The sequence below is a fragment of the Pongo abelii genome, chromosome 14 (genome assembly GCF_028885655.2).
Source record: "Pongo abelii isolate AG06213 chromosome 14, NHGRI_mPonAbe1-v2.0_pri, whole genome shotgun sequence".
Taxonomy (NCBI): Eukaryota; Metazoa; Chordata; class Mammalia; order Primates; family Hominidae; genus Pongo; species Pongo abelii.
Window position 1 is genome coordinate 30664730 of NC_071999.2, and position 19140 is coordinate 30683869.

Consider the following 19140-nt stretch of genomic DNA (forward strand, 5'->3'; position numbering starts at 1 on the left):
TCCTCACCTTTCTATCACCAGAGCCCCAAGACCTAGCATGCACTTGCCACTGTGCCCTGGAAGCTGAGTCACTCTCATCTAAGTGGATGGCAGGTCATTTTGTTACATGGTTTGGGGAAAAGATTACAACACCAAAGTTGTCACTACTTTAAATTCTATCCATGTGCCAGTTCAATGTAACGATATACTGTGTGTGTGTGTGTGTGTGTGTGTGTGTGCGCGCGTGCGCGCTTAGAAGAGAGGGTGTTCTCTGCCAGGCTGCTTGCTACTCCACTGCCTTAACCTCTCTCTCTATCACACTCAGTCGCAGTTGGGTTGATGACTCCCATATTTGGCTGAGAAGTGAGTGTAATTGTAAGGCACAGGCATGATATTTCAAGACCTTTACAGCATGAGAAGTAAAATCCTTTTCTCAGTCAGCTGAGAGCCCCTGTTATATGTGTTCCTGACTCCCAAACCCCTCATTTCTCAAGTTTCATGGCTGGAACTTTCTTCATTCTCAACTCCCACTTTGGTACCCTCCTAATCCAGGCGGTTGTGTGTCTGGCTCACTCTGGCCTTTATCTCCTTTCTGAGCTCAGTGACTAGCTCTGCTTTGAAGGCACAGGGTCCTGCTGGCTCCATGCTGCAGCTTCCAGCCCAGGTGAGTGAGGCAGGTGTTGGAGGTATTGACCCCACCCATGAAGCCACCACAATGCCATACTTGATGTTTAGGTTGCTGCTGTTAACCTCCAAAACAAGGTAACCTGATAAACATGACTGTCCTCATGTTAATTTACTCTTTACTGAATAGCTACCAGGTGGAGTCAAAAGTTGGGATTTGGCTTCTCTGAACAGGGGATGTAATAAACTCATAGCCTTAATCTTTCACCCCTATTGATCAAAACCTGCAAGATGATCATTACTCATTTCATATGATAAGTGTGTCCTTGAACATGAAATGGAAACAATTGAGGAGGAGAAAGAAAAAAGAGCTGTGTTTTAAGTCCAAAAAACCATTGCAAAAACATGGGCAATTAAACAAATATTTGTTTGTTACCTATTGTGTATGATGCTAAAGGTCTAAAGAGGAGTAAAACAAGTCCCTAACACCAAATAGTTCCTAGCCTAATTATGGAGACAAAAGCACATAGCCAACCACATTTCAGATCAGACTTTGTCCAAGGAAGTGCTATTATGATGGTATTAATCAATTAGAAAAGCAAGTTGCAAAATAACCTTTACATTAGATTATGTCAACTACTATTATAATTAGCTATTAAAGTGTGTTTCTTACTATGGATACACAATGTCTTGGGGCTCATGTCCTCTCTATAGGCAGGCCCCCATGTGTTTGACCATTGTACCTATATTCATCCACCTGCCACCACCACCACATCTATCTGAAATTCGTTTGTCCATCTTTTCTCTGCCATTCACCAGGACATTAGCAGACATATAGAATCACTGGAAGTCGTTTTCTTGTTCCATTTTTGGAATGGTAGAATGCCACTCCTGTTTTTTTAAAACAGTTTTACACATATAATCATGAAAAAGTAAAGCATTATTATTTCCCGCTATTGAGATCTAGAATAAGTGGCTTGTTAAACAGTCTTTAGGTTTTAGAAGGTGTGTATGCTACTTGGAAGAAAGAGCTTTGTGTAAATTACCTCCTTTTCCACCCAAGAAATTCCAATTCCAAATTAAGAGAGAAAGAGAAAGAAAGGAAGGAAGGAAGGGGGGAGAGAGAGAAAGAGAAAGAGGGAGAGAGAGGTATTAATTTGCAAACTGCCTGCCTGAGTGTGAAGCACACATGGTGTTGGCCATTGCTGTCCTGGTGGCTCTGGGGTCTCTTAATTGCTTGGATTAGGACTGAGGTGAAGGTCAGAACTGGATAGCCTACCCACTATTTCCAGAGCGCAGGAAGTTACAGTTTGGTGTAGATATGGGACTGGTAATCAGATGAACTTTTGTTCTGTGCACAGGTGATGGGTGAAGGGCAGACCTAATTAAAACCATCCAATATATTAAGCATCTCCGCTGTCATTAATTTTCAGCCGTACATGAGCTCATGATGCCTGGTCCTGCAGGAGTCACAAGTTTGCTCTGAAATGTCAAAACTCAAATACTTCTCAGCTTTCCTCACAGTTCTGATTCCTATTCCCACCTTCCCCACAGCAGAGGTCAGGCACACTGTTTTGAAATACTAGTAAAACGCGCAGTGGGGAACAATACATGTATGTTAACTTTGAGGAAGCCAGACACTCCTGAGAGGGTCTTGGGGGCCTTAATAAAGCATTTCAAGGAAGCAGAGTATCAAATTAATGCTTTTTGTGCTAAAAACATTAAGGTATTTAGATGTGTTATTCTAATCCCTGTTTCAGCCTGGGAACAGAAGGATCTAATATCTTTTATTTAAATCCCAGCCTTCCTAGACTGCTCCATTCTTTTCAGTCTAGTACAGGAAGAGACAGACTATAACCGGTTGATTTCAGTGACTATAAAACTGTATATAATTCACAACATACAACCCATTCAACTTTTACATAAAATGCACTTGCCCAGATCTTAATACAATCCACATCATTTAGTAGAGATGTCAGGTTTTCAGAAGCTAGACTCCCGTCAGAATGCCACTTTAATTGTTCTGTTTTTGTGGACATGTGATAAAATTGTCAGATGCAAGTACCGATGCATAAATTTTGAACCCCCAAGCAAAGTATCCTTATTTCAAAGTGAGCCCTTTCTCAGTTGTGGAGTAAACCGATCTTGAGCAGACAGGGTGTCCTCTTGTTTTTCTGAGAGCCCCTCTGCAAGTCTCAGCTGCAGAGGCAGCATTTACGACTCGAGTACAGGATCGAGTTTTAAGGGTTTTGTTCAGTTAATAAAGAATATCAAGTTGCCCTCACCACTAACAACTGTAGGCTGGCTGATCTCTATGAAAAATACAAAAGAAAAAAATTAGCTGGGTGTGGAGGTGCATGCATATAATCCCAGCTACTTGGGATGCTGAGGCAAGAGAATTGCTTGAACCTGGGAGGTGGAGGTTGCAGTGAGCCAAGATCGTTTCATTGCACCCCAGCCTGGGTGATTGGGTGAGACTCTGTCTCAAAAAAAAAAAAAAAAAAAAAAAAGCTGTCCCAGAAGGCCTAGAATGTTTTTAAGGATATTTGTAGAAAATAGAATCAAGACCACTTTGAAACTCCCGTTTCAAAGAAGACGATGCTCATAGGATGTTGAAGCAGTCACAAGTCATCATGTAGTAAATAAGGTCAGTAAAATATATATAGAGAGAGATGGCCATATATATGCCTCATGTCTAAATCAATTGTTATGGCTTATTCCCTTTAAAAATTTTTGGTTTTCAAGGACATTATTGGAGCCTGAAATCAGAATTTAGATGCCATATAAAGGTATCTTCAGGTAAATAGAATAGCTAGTCTTAAAATTCTTCATATTTAAGGACTTACATCCAGCGTAAGAGGTGCAGTACACTTTAAGACACTAGCAAGATTTTTTTCAAGGTCTTTTAAAAGGATTTGTAGAAGAACCAAGACTGTATTTTGTGTGTATATGTTGGGAGGTGTATATAACACTGAAATAATTAAAATTAAACTTCCTATCATTATTAAATATTGAAAATGAGTTAAATGAACCCCTTACACAACAAGGAAATTATTAGTAAATGTTAATGTATTTTTGCAGTAGCGTATTAACATACATATTTTTTAAAAGCTGTCTCTTTATTTGTGGAGTGTGAAGAAGTGCTCAAATTCTGTTTTTGAAAGTTGAGTTATAAAGAATCTCTTTTGGAATATGGAAACATTTAACCTTAGTATTTTTGAAAAATGATACTTATACCCTGTTAAATAATTTTTGTACTTATACAATGCTGTGGAAATTTCAAGCTTTCCACAATTTAATATATGCTCAAATATATGTGTTAAATTCCTAAAATTACCATGGAATTGCAGCACTAAGATAAAAAGCAAGATGCTTGCACAGCTGCCTGCCTCTCCCTTCTCCTTTACAGAGACTCCTGGTGTTGTGACCTTAGCACCTGTTGAATTGCAGTGTCACTGAAAGGAAAGGACCTATGGCTGGTATTGCCAAAATATGGTGGATGTTATCAAAACATACATGTTTCAGCCATACCAAAATAATACTGTCAGTACATCTGGGCTCTTACATTACTTGTTCAACAAATCCTAGAGCGTGTTGACCTGTATTTCTCAAGAGTGGCTGGATAGCATCAGGGTTCGTCATTATGTCATGCATGTTTTATTACCAATAATGAGATATACGTTTGTCATATTAGTCAGTCAGCAAGTTAAATCCTTATTCTACTGGGCACTGTGTTAACTAGTCATTTGTAGTGCAAAGATATTACAGAGGCATTCTATTGTGGTGGAATCTGATTCTAGGCTTAAATCATTGCACAAAGAGCAAACAGGTGGTTGAGCTAAGCTGGGCAAAGTGATGCACACCTGTGGCCTCAGCTGCTTGGGAGGCTGAGGCAGGAGGATTGCTTGAGACCAGGAGTTCAAGACCAGCATGGGTAACATAGCAGATCCTGTCTCAAAAAAAGTATATGTATATAAAATATAATATATATTAGTACAGTATATATATACACACACATATGATAAGGTATATACATACACCTTATATATTATTTATTAAATATAAATAATTTGTTTGGTTGATTTGCATCATGCAGCACCCCCAAGACTACTTGTAAATATTTGGTAAGCTGGTATTTATTAAGCCCTCAAAGTGCTTTTGTGAGGTGTTATGCAGGGGCTGGGGGTGAGTTTATAATAGTTGAAGCATTATGATCTAAAGAGGCCAGGAAAAAAAACTAAGCTTAGGTGTTAGCTTTTCCCAGGGGAGCCCTTTGTAAGGACAAAGATTGTTGTCAGCCATGTGTCATTAAAAGCTGTCACAAGGCTGGGTGTGGTGGCTCATGCCTGTAATCTCAGCACTTTGGGAGGTCGAGGCAGGCGGATCACCTGAGGTCAGAAGCTCAAGACCAGGCTGGCCAACATGGCAAAGCCCTGTCTCTATGAAAAATACAAAAGAAAAAAATTAGCTGGGTGTGGAGGTGCATGCATGTAATCCCAGCTACTTGGGAGGCTGAGGCAAGAGAATTGCTTGAACCTGGGAGGCAGAGGTTGCAGTGAGCCAAGATCGTTCCATTGCACTCCAGCCTGGGTGATGGAGTGAGACTGTCTCAAAAAAAAAAAAAAAAAAAAAGCTGTCCCAGAAGGCCTAGAATGTTTTTAAGGATATTTGTAGAAAATAGAATCAAGACTGCTAGCATGTTGGTCAGGAAGTTTGCAAACGATATCTGTCTCTTGAATCACAGGACAAGTGGGCTGTTTTTATCTGCTTTCCATGAGTGATGCATTTAGATCTCACAGAGGTGGCCAGTCATTTATGTATTCCTTTCATCCTCTCCATCTGTGAGCAGGCTTTCAGAATTGCACACTAATAGCCTGCTCCTAGGTCTGTTGTTTATACAGAAGTTAAGATAGTTTTGTTTAAATAGAACTGTATTTTTTTCTATTACACTTAATTATGGGTGGAGATGGAACTAGTCTTGGAATCATGATTTTGGTAGTTAGTCACCATTTATTGAATGTCTGCTGTACAAATCTTAAATTAGACATTTGGAGAAGGGTGAGGAAAGGGAGGGATAGAAAAGAAATGAAAGATGTCATCTCTGTCCTCGTGAAGGTTAGAGAGAAAAACATATTCCCCCAGGATGGATATAACCAATTATGTTGAATAGTTTATGGAAAGAAATGTACTGATTAAATAATTTTTTAAAAAGCCAATTCTTAAAACTTTTATATCACCTGTCTGCTCTCTCATGATGCAGCTAATGGCGTTAGGGAAAGAATGGTAACTCAAATCACATGACATTTTGTAGGAAATCCCCTCTTTTATATTCAGATGTGGTTTTGAAATGTTTAAGGATTCCGAGAAATGCTTCCATGTGAGGGGCTCCATAACACCTTCATCTCTAGAGGAAATACTGGCATAGGATTTCCAGAATTTTTTGCTGCAAAAGCAACCAAAGCTAGAAACGCTCATCTCTGAAAGTCTGTGCCTGTGGCTCATTTAACAATGGGGTGCACGTAGTCACTCTGAAACCCATTCACTCATGGATTGTTCTTTTCTCTGTCAGCACTCACCTTACTTTTCAAAATACGTCCCACCTTAGACCCAACCCTTGTGAGGCTGCCTCTTGGTCAAACACTGCATTCTTTGAAATAAAAACTGAACTGCTCTCACCTTTCCTTCGTTGTTGCATCTCTCTAAGGCACACTCTCTTGCAGCTTCCTTAGTTACAAGCTCCTCACCATGTGTAAGTTTTTATAGTGAGGGAGCTTTTATAGTGAAGGAGTACTTACATCTACCTTAGAACTATTGAGTGATTGAGTTGAAATTTTCTTTCTTTGTGCCTCTAGATAAGCTAAGCCACAGGTACCTATTGGGCTCGCCTGAATGCACCCCCATTCCTGCCACTATCCTTTCCCACTACTGCCCTCCCAACCCCAAATTCTATATCTGCTACTGTGCTCCAGGGGCCATTCCAAGCTGCCCAAATTATCTACTTTTAGAATTTAGGGCTACAATGAAATACACCAAAATCTGGGCCATGAGATTAAGTTTTGAGGGAGCCGCACAGTTTGGGTCCGAGCACAGATGTTCCAGAAGGGAACGACTGTCCAGAAGGCCTGGACACCTGGGTTGTGTCCTGCACAAATGTACTAAATGCATCTGAAGAAAGAACACAGTGGACAGAAGGGGTGTGGTCAGCCATGGAGGCATTTAATAAATAGGATTGGTTAATTAATTTTAGGTTTTAGACTCAAATATCACCTGTTTGTATATCTGTCTAATTAAGCTATGAGATTTTTAAAGGTACTGAAGTTTTTGACTGACTGCCATGAAAAAGAAGATGTTATATTTTATTTAAATAACTATTTCAATAAGAAAATGCTTTTCATAGGATAGTATTTTCAACAGGAAAATGAACACTTTTTCAAGTGAAATCTTCTGATATATTGGAACACTTTATTTTATAGTTAAATATTATGTATTTTAGGCTTGGTATTGATAAGTTGGTTTCTGTGTCATTACGAAAAACAACTTATGAAGTCTTGTCTGTTGTATTTCGGTTAGTTTTTGCCCCTACCACCTTCTTATTTGAGACACTCAGATTAAAAGAATATTTTTAATGAAATACCAACAAAATGTATACTTTCTGGGTTTCTGTTTAAAAGTAAAGAAGAAAAACCTACATATGCAAAACTTTAAGAAAGGGGATAAGATTCAGTGTTTCTTGTAATTGTTAACTGTCACTATGGAAATTTTGTATGTATCTTATGCTATGGAAATTCAAGCTTAGCTAGAAAACATTTTTACTAGAAAGAACTTGTGGTATTGTCTAGGCCAGTGCTGGTGACTTGAGTATGGTCCAGAGACAAGCAGCAGCGGCAGCAGCCAGGAGCTTTTTAGAAATGCACATTCACAGGCCCAGCCCAGGCTTTCTGATCCGAGGCTGTACCTTGACAATCCCTCTGGGTGATTCTGATGCTCACTTAAAGTTGGAAACTCATTGATCTAGGACAGTGGTTTTCAAACTTCCTTTTAGTCATAAGGACTGCTATATGTAATAAAGATATTTTCAAATCCAGATAGTGAAAGAATTTTGTGAGTCTGGTTAATTAATAAGTGTTTTGGGTCTCTAGGGGGTTCCTGGGTGGAGTTCCTTGTAACCCCTCTGGCTCAAGTGAGCTCAGTGTACAAATCCACAATCGAGATCCAGCCCCTCTTTGACAACCAGGCAGGTAAGATCGGAGGAGGTAAAGAATCTGCTTAGGTTTGCTCAGATGATATTGCAAGATCAGAATCAGAAACTCTGAGAGCAGGGTTTATGTATATCAGATAAATTAGTTTATGATCATTAGTTCTATAAAAGCAGTTAGCCAAGGTTTCACTGAAGTGTTATATTTGAAATAACTTTAGAGAGCTAGTTTGTAAATTTCAGGGACATGTGTCCCATAAAATGAGATACTCCAGGAACTGATTTTTGTAAGTCTCAAAAGAAAAACTTATTTTTCATTTTAGAATCTATTATGTTATCCAAAAAAGCAGATAGAATACTTCTCCAGTCAACTGAATGCTTTTGGTTTATATTTCTATTCATAATACACCAAAATAGGATTAAAGCAGTGCCCCCAAGCATGGCTCAGCTGCGGTCTGGAGTTTTTATTTTATAGGTTGAATTATTATATGTTGGGAATACTTATTAAGTGTGGCATGTGATTCCAGGTCACAAGTTAAGATTAAGAAAGAGCTGGCTTGTGCTTCCTGGCAACTTGGTATACTAAAATACTGCATATGGCTAAAGCGGAGTGGTGCCTCTTCATTTCTGTAGAAATTAGCTGTTGGACATCTGTTTTGAACCCCTAGTGTGTGCTAGAATTATGTTTTCTCAAGGCATTACAGCTGAGGGCATAATAAATCCTTGATGAGAATTTCATGCTCCTAAAATATTGCCGTATGACTTGTTTTATGTACCCTGATCAGGTTTTCTCCTTATTTTTGCTTTTTGGGAAAGGCAGCTGTTGGATGTTCATAGATTGTACTTTAAGCCATTGGAATCCTGACTTGACTTACTTGAGATCCAAATCCCAGAGTGGCAAGCCCAGTGAGTCTATTTGACTTGCTCCTCATTTCCCATTGGTTGGCCTATCGCTAACCTCCCTAATAGAGAACCAACAACTTTAACCTCAAAGAAAACCCGGGTCTGTTTAGGTCCTTTCCTGTTCCACTCCCGAGATTTTCCAACCTCTGCAATGTGAAGTGGCCAAGCCTTCTGCCTGTGGGCTTCCTTTCTCTCCAGATCACCTTGAATTTGCTGATGAAGAGGCCAGCTTTCTTGATCACTTGGGTGACATATGGACTTAAGGAGGAGTCGCAACCTCAGGCCTGCTGAGTCCTGTTTAAGTTCCTGTTTTACACTCTCTTGTGATACTTTCATGGATGCATAAGAGGAGTTGCAGGTTAAGTGATGGCCTCCTTAGTGAGGTTCCACCTCAGTGAGTGAATGATTTTAATTAAAGAGTGATTAATGTAATCATAGGAATCCAGACTCTGGATCCACTATGTCCTCAGTTTCTCAGCAATTCCTTTGCACAGCCCTTAGACCAAAAGGAAAACTTAAGTTTCTAATTATTAAGTAGGTAAAGTCAAATAATATAAGAAGTATTTATGACCCAACAACCTAGCAGACATTTGAAACAATGATGTCATTGAAAGACATACATTGAAAGAAATAATCCTTATTTCCTCCATTGTTAAATAATCATTACTGTTGACAGTGGCATGTGGTGATGTGCCTGTTTGCCTGTTGAGTGCTGCACGACTTCTCGAACTTTAGGGTAAGCATAGCTGTTGCCTTGCTCATTTCCTATTCCACATTGATTTTCACAAGGCATTTGCTTTTTGTTGTCACCACCACGAGAGCTCAGCTTCACAAAGACATATAATGAAAAGGGATGCAGTGTGATTTATTGTTGAAACTGTGAGCTACTTCCAGCTAGTATTTTGCACTGTTACCTGAGAGACATTGCTGTATTTCCCTCAAAAATTAAAAAAATTTCTGCTGCAGCATCCCCAGGGCACCTGCACACCCAGTTGGGAACCACAGGTCTGATGGCATGCATTTCTCAGAGGTGCCCAGTCTTGTTTTGTTTTTCCAATGGTTAAGATGTTTCACATAATCCTGTGCTAGGTGGAGTATGAGATGCAATTGTTTTATACTTGCTAGTCAACACAGTGGTTTCACATTAATACATCACAACCATCCCATGAGGTGGCTGGTTCTCATTTTCCTGATCCCACTCATGAAAAGCAGGGGCTCATGGACTTCCTTTCCCTGCTTAAATGGTTAATGTGTGGTGCGCAGGAAAATGTCATACTCAGGCCTTTAACTGTGGCTCCCAGGTTGTTTTCTCCAACTATATTTGATCTGTGGTTCTGTGGAGTTTCAAAACAAAATGGGAAATCACTTTTGTGTAGCCAATTACAGTTGTGGACTGCCTCTGCCAAAAAGATCAGCCCTTGGCTTTAAGTAGCAGTTGTACAAACTAGGAGGGAATAGATACAGCTTAATATCCCTTCATGTTAAAATTGCTTATGTGGAGTTGACTAGAGGCTTCATTGATAAGCAGTGTTAAAGCTCCAGTAATTTTCTTTTAGGCCACATTAAAGTGAATCTCACATCTGCTACCAGGGAGATGGTGATTCTATTCTATTCTGCTCTCAGTGCCTAAAAGATTATACTTGGAGGCTATTTTTTAAGTTCTGAAGCATGCCTATTAAATAATGGTTGAAGAACCTGAGAATATTTAGCAAGCAGCAGCAGAGCTTTGGGAGGAAGGATGTGATAGCTGTTTTCATATTTCAGCCTTCCAAATATTTGTAAGAGAAGTTAGACTTTTCCTATTTAGCCCCAAATGACAGAGTTAGTACTCTTAAGTATGCTCAGTAACAACAAAAAAGTAATAATAATTTGCAGTGGTCGCACCTACTCCAGGAGGCATCGAATTGCTGCCGTTGCAAACCCTTGTGAAAATGCTAAAAGGGATATCAGGTTGTGCAACCCGGCTCCTAAAGTCCTTTCATTATGTTTTTCTAACTTTCTAATTTTTATCTTTGTCACTGAGCAAAGGCTTTTTACATGGTTCTACATTCAGTTTGCTGTCTCGCCAAATGCCTTTCTTTCTCAGGTTGGTAGAATGAGATGTCAGGTAGCACTTCAGTTTTCTGTTTGGAACAGGTATCTTTGTGGGTAGAGACCATCTAGGAGCCATTGAAGTTCTTACTGGGCAAATCTTTGAGTGTCCATTCTAGCTGACGTGTGAAGTCCATATGTGGGCGTGGCCAGTAGACCTCTGTGAAATCCAGAAAAATCTTTTACTTTGTGTTTATTCTGTGTGTGTGGCGGCGGGGGGTGGGGGGTGGGGGCGGCAAGTGCTGTTTAAGTGATCCAAAAGCTTACCTGTAAATTCCCCAAATCAAGCATCAGCTTACCAATTGGGAATGTAGAGTCACTCAGTCCTGAGATGCTAGTTTTGCTTGATGTTGCTGTGTTTTCTGGTCTACACTCTGAATAAGCACTTCATTATCATGAGTACCCCTCTGCTTTAGACCCCACAGATTTATACTGGCTCCTCTTCCCAGACAACTTGAGGACTTAGGAAAGCTTGGCCGCCATCTTGGATTCCTTGTGGAAAGAACCCTTCCTATGCAGGGGCTGATCTTCTCGCCCGCTTTAGGGCTGTGCTTCTGCAGGGCTCAGCAAGGGGAGACTTCTACTCCCTGACTCCCATCCTAGATCCTCTGCCTTGGCTGCCCTTCAAACACAGCTTCCTTTTCTGGGGTGGATGTAGAGAAGTCTTTTTTCTTTCCTCTTACCCCAGCCTTCTTTCTGCACTTTCTCATGCCCTGCCAATTTCCTTTCCCTTCTGTAAAAGCAGATTTTACAGAAAATTCCCTTGCCAGCCCTAGGTTGTATATGATGTACCATAAAGCAAAAGAAGGTCTGTGCTGGTTTTCTGATTTATTGGAAAGACATTTCCAAAGACCCCTGTAACTAGACTGACTTCCTTTATCATTCAGCAGGGCACACGTACCCCCGAGGAGTTTGTTGTGCAGATGCCTCCCACTGAGCAGAGTGATTACAAATAGGCTGTGTTTTAAGTTAGTTTTCTGTTGTATATTTCATCTTAGAAGTTGGCAAATACTTGAAAGCCACAAGCTACTGTTTTCTGAAAGCTTCTTTGCACATGAGCATAAAATGTATGTATTGAATTTGGAGATCGTCCAGTAACTGTCCTTTTAATGCAGCGGAATGTAGATTACAGCTGTTTCCTCTGGAAAGATATGCATAATTCTGATTTCCCTCTCTTTTCTCACAGAGTGTCTCCTCTGCAGAAGTCTGAGATAGTGGATGTGGTGAAGAAGCGGGTGAAGGCCATCACCCTTGCCATCGGAGATGGCGCCAACGATGTCGGGATGATCCAGACAGCCCACGTGGGTGTGGGAATCAGTGGGAATGAAGGCATGCAGGCCACCAACAACTCGGATTACGCCATCGCACAGGTCAGCAGCTTGGGTGTCCAGCTGCCCCGTCCTGTTGAGAGATGATAGCTGGGCATGAGGACCTAGCGTTTAACCTTCAGTGCAGCCCCAAACCTCTGCCACCCCTCTTGAGGTGGCTGTCTAGATGAAACCCTGGAGATATTTGGATTTCTCTGCAGTTGTGATCTTATGCAGTTTGGAGGCCCTGTCCTGCTGGTTGGATTTCTTTGGCCAGCTATGGGGTTGACTAAGCTGCTCTGTGATCCAGGCAAGGTGCTGCTCCTGGCAGATAGGTCTCTGATCTTGTAATAACCTCTCACCCTCAGCTTCTGCATCTGCTGCATTGCTTTTCCTGCTGCATCGCCTGCTGAAGCACAGCTGTGCTCATGACAGCCTTTCTCTGTAATCCTGTTCCGGTCTCACTCCTCCCAAAGGTGCTGGGACACCCCCTGGCTAGGCGCTTAAGGTCAGGGAGAAGCACTGATTTATAGCTGTCGCCTTCTCTGTAGTTATGACAGTGGTGCTGCCCAGACCACCCCTGTGAGGTGAATTGCTGAGGGCATGAGCTGGGTTTGGGCCGTAATGACCCCATGGTCAGTAGCAAACAGCCTCCTGCAGTTAGGCCAAGTTCAGTCCATTCCTCTCTGATCCGAGCCTTGCATGCCAGGGCTCCTGATGTGCTGTACTGCACTGGTGACCTGAGGATGAAAGAAAGGTCCACTCTGTAATGATAGCCCAAAGGTGAAGGAAGATAGCCAATTTCCTAACCCGTAGGCTGCATATCTGAGACCACCTTTGCAAAATTATGACAGAGACAGTGGTAGAGATCTAACTTAACTGACTCCATCTTGCTTCTAACCTCCGAGCTGTCCTTGTTCATTCCTGGGCATAAGCTGAATTAACTTTGAAAAAAACTCAGTTTATAGTTTATAGTTTAAACAAAGACAGTAACAGCCCTTTCCTAAAGCAGACCTCCTTGCCTGGGGACTAGACTAACATTAGCCACAAGATTTGAAATATGGCTTAGGAGTCATGCAGCTGGAGGCTACAAGATTCTGACCCTCTTAAACTGCTCCTAAGATCAGTGCTTGAGATATTTTGCAGACCCTGCACTTGATGGATCAGCTGGCACCACTCAGATCAATAAACTGGCTCATCTAATCTTGTGGCTCCCCACCACCCAGGAACTGACTGAGCTCAAAAAGACAGCTTTGACTCCCTATGATTTCTTCCCTGACTAATCAGCATTCCTGGCTCACTGGCTACCCCCACCCACCAAGTTATCCTTAAAAACTCTGCTCCCCGAATGCCTGGGGAGACTGATTTGAGTAGTAATAAAACTCCAGTCTCCCTCACAGCCGGCTCTGCATGAATTACTCTTTCTCTATTGCAGTTCTTCTGTCTTGATGAATTGGCTCTGTCTAGGCAGCGGGCAAGGTGAACCCCTCGGGCGGTTACATATCTAGATGATTTGGCCTGCTGGATCACCCAGAAAACCTAGACATCACAGTGAATGCAGGGCATTTCCCTCTGTCTCCAGATTGCGATACATCATGAATAGATGCCTGCTCATCGGCTAGGAAGCAGGGATTCCCTTGTGTTTCTACGGTGTTGAGGTGTTTGAAGAATGGGTTCACCTTAATCACATGAACATAAGGAAAAATGGCTATACACCCCTTCAAGCTGAAATCAGGGGCTGCATATAAAATGTGAACGAGCTTCCTATAGCCCCAGGGCTTCAGGCCAGTCCTTTGCAGTTCTGGGGCTCCACCTCCCCAAAGCGGGGGCTCTGTGTTAGATCACCTCTCAGGTTTCTTCTCAGCTCACAGTTCTGCAGATGCAGGGAGGAATTACAAAATCCTCCTGTCTCTGAAAAGTGCACGCAATCAATCTTCTTCGTTTGCTGATTTCAGATAAATCCTCAAGATAATTTCTGAAGTAGGTAAGAGAAGGAATCTTGACTTTATAGGTGGGAAAACTGGAGTTCCTTTGTATCAGGTGACTTACATCAGGTCCAAGCAAGCAAGCATCTTGGGGTCAGAAAACAACGGACCTGAGTGTGAACTTGGAGGCCGGCCCCACACACACCTGCCTGTTTACTTTCCTGAGTCAAATGCTTTGAGGCCTGTGGGACTCGCACTTCCTGTAGTCTGTCAGCAACCATAGATGTTATACACCCCAGCATTATTAAATACTTGAGTTATAACATCATATGGCTGGAAGGGATCTTAAGAGGTTTCCTAGGAGTTCCAGGCAAATATTTGTCTGTCTTTTTCTTTAAAATGTCTAGGGAAGGGATATCCCATGACCTGCTTTATTGAAACTGCATACGAATAGGATGTGTTATCCAGAGCAATTGCTCTCTTCAAATTGAAAGTGTCAAAGAAGGGTGGAGCAGGGAGCGAGGCTTTAAAACGCCATTGGGGGTTTTCTTGCCCCTCCAGCATCATAGTCACCTCTGCCAAAGGAACTGACACAGCCCACATGTGTCTGTGCACCCTCATTTCTCCTGTCTGTGGTCCTATTGCCAATTAGGCGGGGATGATGTTACTTCAGGGCAGGTTCCTGCTAACCTCACACCCTTTCCACCAACCAACATGCTGCCTCTACCTTAATCACCATGCCAGAAAAGCCACAGATTGATGAATTTCTTTGCCACTCTTGAAATAATAAACATCTCTGGTTGTTTGTCACCTTGGGCTTTATCTGTTCATTTTAATGTGGATGCATTTTTTTTATTATGCTTCGGAGGAAGTACCCTCAGGGTTATTATACTCAGAAAGAAAAAAATTTTAGTTCAAAGACTTACCTTGGGAAAGTTATGAAGCGGGCAAAGCTCTGGTTCTATTTCTTCCCTGCCTGCCTCGTGCTTTTATGCACATGGGCAGCCCGAGACCGAGCACCGTCCGTTTTCAGCTGCCTTGTCCTGAGCAACCTTGCTGCCGTCACTGTGTCATGGTGCTCCCCTAGCCCTCGGCTTTCCATTCTCCTCAGGAGAATCATTCCTGCCCCTGCCCTCCTAATGTTTTCAGAACGACCTCATGAAGACAGCATTTTGATTTAGAATATACATTTTTTTTTTCCTGAAAACAAATCACTGTAGCACTCAAGTTGAGGCATTCAGGATGACTCAAGCAGATGTTTTCTCTGCCCATTGAAGTTTAACATCAGGGGGTCCCGGTCAAATACAAACTTCCTTTTTATTTGTTTAGCTAGTTATTTTATGATTTCCCATTCCCCTTTGGAATCCTTAATGAGCCTTTATGGGGAGTTTTATTTTTCCATGTGCACCTACTTCTGCCATTTCGAAGCGATGATTTAGATTCCGAGTGTTTGGTGAGCCCCGCGCCTTCCCCTCACCTCCTGGAAGGACACGCTGAGCTGGGACTCCACCTAGGATGGAGTCCTTTCTTTAGTGCTAATGGAGATTATTATGCAGTTTCCTCCTGAAAATTTTTTGTTTAAGTACTGTATTTTCAGTCTGGTCATTTCTTTTCTATTGAGAGTTACATTTAATTAATTAATTTATTTATTTATTTTTTTTTTTTTTCAGAGTTTCACTCTTGTTGCCCAGGTTGGAGTGCAGTGGCTGGATCTCGGCTCACTGCAGCCTCCACCTCCTGGGTTCAAGTGATTCTCCTGCCTCAGCCTCCCGAGTAACTGGGATTACAGACACCCACCACCACATCTGACTACTTTTTGGATTTTTAGCAGAGACGGCGTTTCACCACGTTGGCCAGACTGGTCTTGAACTCCTGGCCTCAGGTGATCTGCCCGCCTTGGCCTCCCAAAGTGCTGGGATTACAGGTGTGAGCCACTGCGCCCAGCCGAGAGTTACATTTAATTTCAAAAGTCATCTGAAATTAATAAGAAGCGTATAACTGCAAAAGAATTTCTAATGTTCTGGGGCATTCTCAATACAGCCTGCTTGACTCTCCTAGTCGTGTAATAGGGTTCAAGCTTGTGGACTTCCTGACACACTGACTTAGAACAGGAGGCATTAAGGTTTTCATGCAAGGGAACCAAGAGGGAACTCAAATCCAGGGTAAGGCATATCAAATGTGTAGAAACATGATGTAAACAGGATTGCCCCTAAAGGCGCATTTATGCCAGAGCAGGACACCATGCACCAGACCAGAGAAACTCATTTCCCTCCCTCCAGTGCAAGGTTTACACTTTTTGGGACCTTTATGAAATGGCACACAGAAGGCAAAGCCAGGCTAAGGAGTGGCTGAGGAGATACGATCCCAGTGGTGTCCAGAGACTCCCTCCCACAATGAGGATTCCTGGGTGTTACTGGAATATCTGTGGCTCCAGCTCAAATCACAGGAGCCTTCACATCACTCCCAGCTCGGGACCCCCCAGCAGCCCCTGACTGCATAGCACTCTGGCCAGAGGGACTCTGTACTGGTTGGAGGCAAAAAAGGAGAAGACAAAATGGGTCGAGAAGTGGAGGCAAAGTGTGTGTATGTCTTAGTATATCTGTGTGTACATGTGTATTTGTATGAGTATGTGTGTGTTTCTGTGTGTCTGTGTGTCTCTGTGTATCTCTGTCCTGTGTGCCACTATCTCTGTGTCTAGGTGTGTGTGTCTGCCTGTATGTGTCTGTTTATCTGTGCCTGTATGTGTCTCTGTGTATCTATGTGTGTATGTCCGTGTGTGTCTATATGTGTGTGTAACTTTTTAACCTACGCAGTTGTTAGTGGAAGTAGTGTATGTGCACCTGTGTGTACCTTTCTTTTAAACAAGACTCTATTGTGTGGGTGTCCCTGTCCCTTGCTCTTTTTGTCACTGAAAAAATCTGTGTTTGCTTAGAGATGTCTGACTTCCACTATACTTTTCTTTCAGTTTAGTAGCTCACCTTTGTTTAATAATTAATCCCTATTGCAGCACTATTCACAATAGCAAAGACATGGAATCAACCCAAATGTCCATCAGTGCTAGACTGGATAAAGAAAATGCAATACACATACACTATGGAATACTATTCAGCCATAAAAAGGAATGAGATCATGTCCTTTGCAGAGACTTGGATGGAACTGGAAACCATTATCCTCAGCAAACTAACACAGGAACAGAAAACCAAATACCACATGTCCTCACTTATAAGTGGGACCTGAACAATGAGAACACAAGGACATAGGGAGGGGAACACCACACACTGGGGCCTGTTGGGGAGGCAGGGGGAGGGAGGGCATCAGAATAAATACTAATGCATCCAGACCTTGAAACCTAGGTGACGGGTTGATAACTGCAGCAAACCATCACGGCGCATGTTTACCTATGTAATAAATCTGCACATCCTGCACATGTATCCTGGAACTTAAAATTAAATTACAAAAAAGCATTTGTTTAAATAGAATTTCATAAGAATAACAATTAGAAGTCCAGCAGTATGTTTAGGGAAAATAATAATAATGTAGATTTAAGAAGGATTTTAGTTGTTCTCACTGGACCTGAAAGCTCTGTCTTCAGAGAATGGTTTTCTGAGATTCCTGCAAAATCTGGTTTTCTCTACCTACATTATCTGACTTCTGTTCATAAGGACATTCTGTTTGTGACTTTTATTCCTCAATGATGGGCTCTTCTAAACTTTGTAATTTTCCTTTTTCAGTTTTCCTACTTAGAGAAGCTTCTGTTGGTTCATGGAGCCTGGAGCTACAACCGGGTGACCAAGTGCATCTTGTACTGCTTCTATAAGAACGTGGTCCTGTATATTATTGAGGTAAGAAGGGGTATTATTTTTTCCTTGAAGAGAAAGTTGTTTTCAGAGGATATCTTAAGGTATTTAAAGTCATTTCAAGGCAGGATTTTGTTCACATAAAATTAAAAGATGCTGCTGTGACTTTCTACAGGCTGGGTCACATGTAAGCTCCTGTGAAGCTGGGCTCGCCATTCTGGTCTAGATCCTCATGCTGGATGACCAAAGCGGACATCTGCAGCCTTTCTTCCCTACCCAGACATGCCTTCCTCCTAGCTCTCCTCCTGTGTTCCTCTTTGCCATGCCTCTTCCTCTGTGTCCTTGGCTGGGGTAGAATCTTGCGAATACTCACACCCCTTCCAGAGGAGTCAGATCCTAGCGGCAGAGGCCTACACCTTGCCAGGTGATCACTGAGATGTTGCTGGAATGAACAGGGGGGCCTGATTTCTGCCTTATTTCTCACAGACTCTGCAAGTTTCCTAGCATCCATTCACTGCTTCTGGGATACTTGGACACTGGTACTTACGTGAGAAGGGTGTGGGAGTGAGGGGATAGTGGGGAGTAAAACAGCAAGGTCATTGACAATATTGCAGTGAGTTCATATTCTGTTGTCAGACAATTTTCCAAGATGCTGATTCAGTTACCAGTAAAACAAACGTGCTTGCTAGAGGGGTGGGCCCAGGAAGAAATGGAAAAGTCACTTCATGTTTGCTATTAGTGGGATTACAGCCCTGCTATAAAGGGGGTGGCTTTTGAGGCCATCATGACTAATTGTTTCCAAATATGTTTGTCTATGAAGGAAGGTAGTGTTAATTATGGTGTTTTAATGCTTCATTCTACTATGGGTTATTTTATGTCTGATTTCTTGACTCTTAGTAAAAATAATAACCAAGGAGGAAATCTACTTTTTCTGATGCAAGCTCTGACAATACTTGGTTCAAATAACTATTAATAACAAGTTCCTTGCTAAGGTAGCTGTAACTAACTACTTCTTTACCGGGTTGTCTAATCTTTTCTACTCAATCATTCAGGTCAAACATATAAGTTCATGTCACACATCTGGTAAACAAACTACTAAAGAGTGATTTCCCCAAGTTGTGCAGGTTGTGCACGGCCTAAGACAACCGGGCCAAAAGAGTAAATGAAGCAGAAACATAACCTGTGCTGCTTCATTCATCTCTTCAGCTGCCCAGAGCCCAACTGGAAACAGCAATGCATTTTTCTAAGTTGCACAAGGGCCAATCTATTTGCCAAGATGTGTGCATTTGCAGAGAGGATGCCTCTTACTAGTTCACACA

The 19140-nt window shown here is 42.0% G+C and overlaps 1 protein-coding gene across 6 annotated transcripts in view; it reads left to right on the plus strand.

Moving 5' to 3' along the window:
• Nucleotides 1–19140, plus strand: part of ATP8A2 (ATPase phospholipid transporting 8A2) — a 663838-nt gene that overhangs the window by 395523 nt on the left and 249175 nt on the right. For all 6 annotated transcript variants that reach the window (XM_054528828.2, XM_054528822.2, XM_054528830.2 and 3 more), the window contains 2 exons: nt 11979–12162; nt 17756–17866. In XM_054528828.2, coding sequence (XP_054384803.1) covers nt 11979–12162; nt 17756–17866 — 295 coding nt within the window. The remainder of the gene's footprint in view (nt 1–11978; nt 12163–17755; nt 17867–19140) is intronic.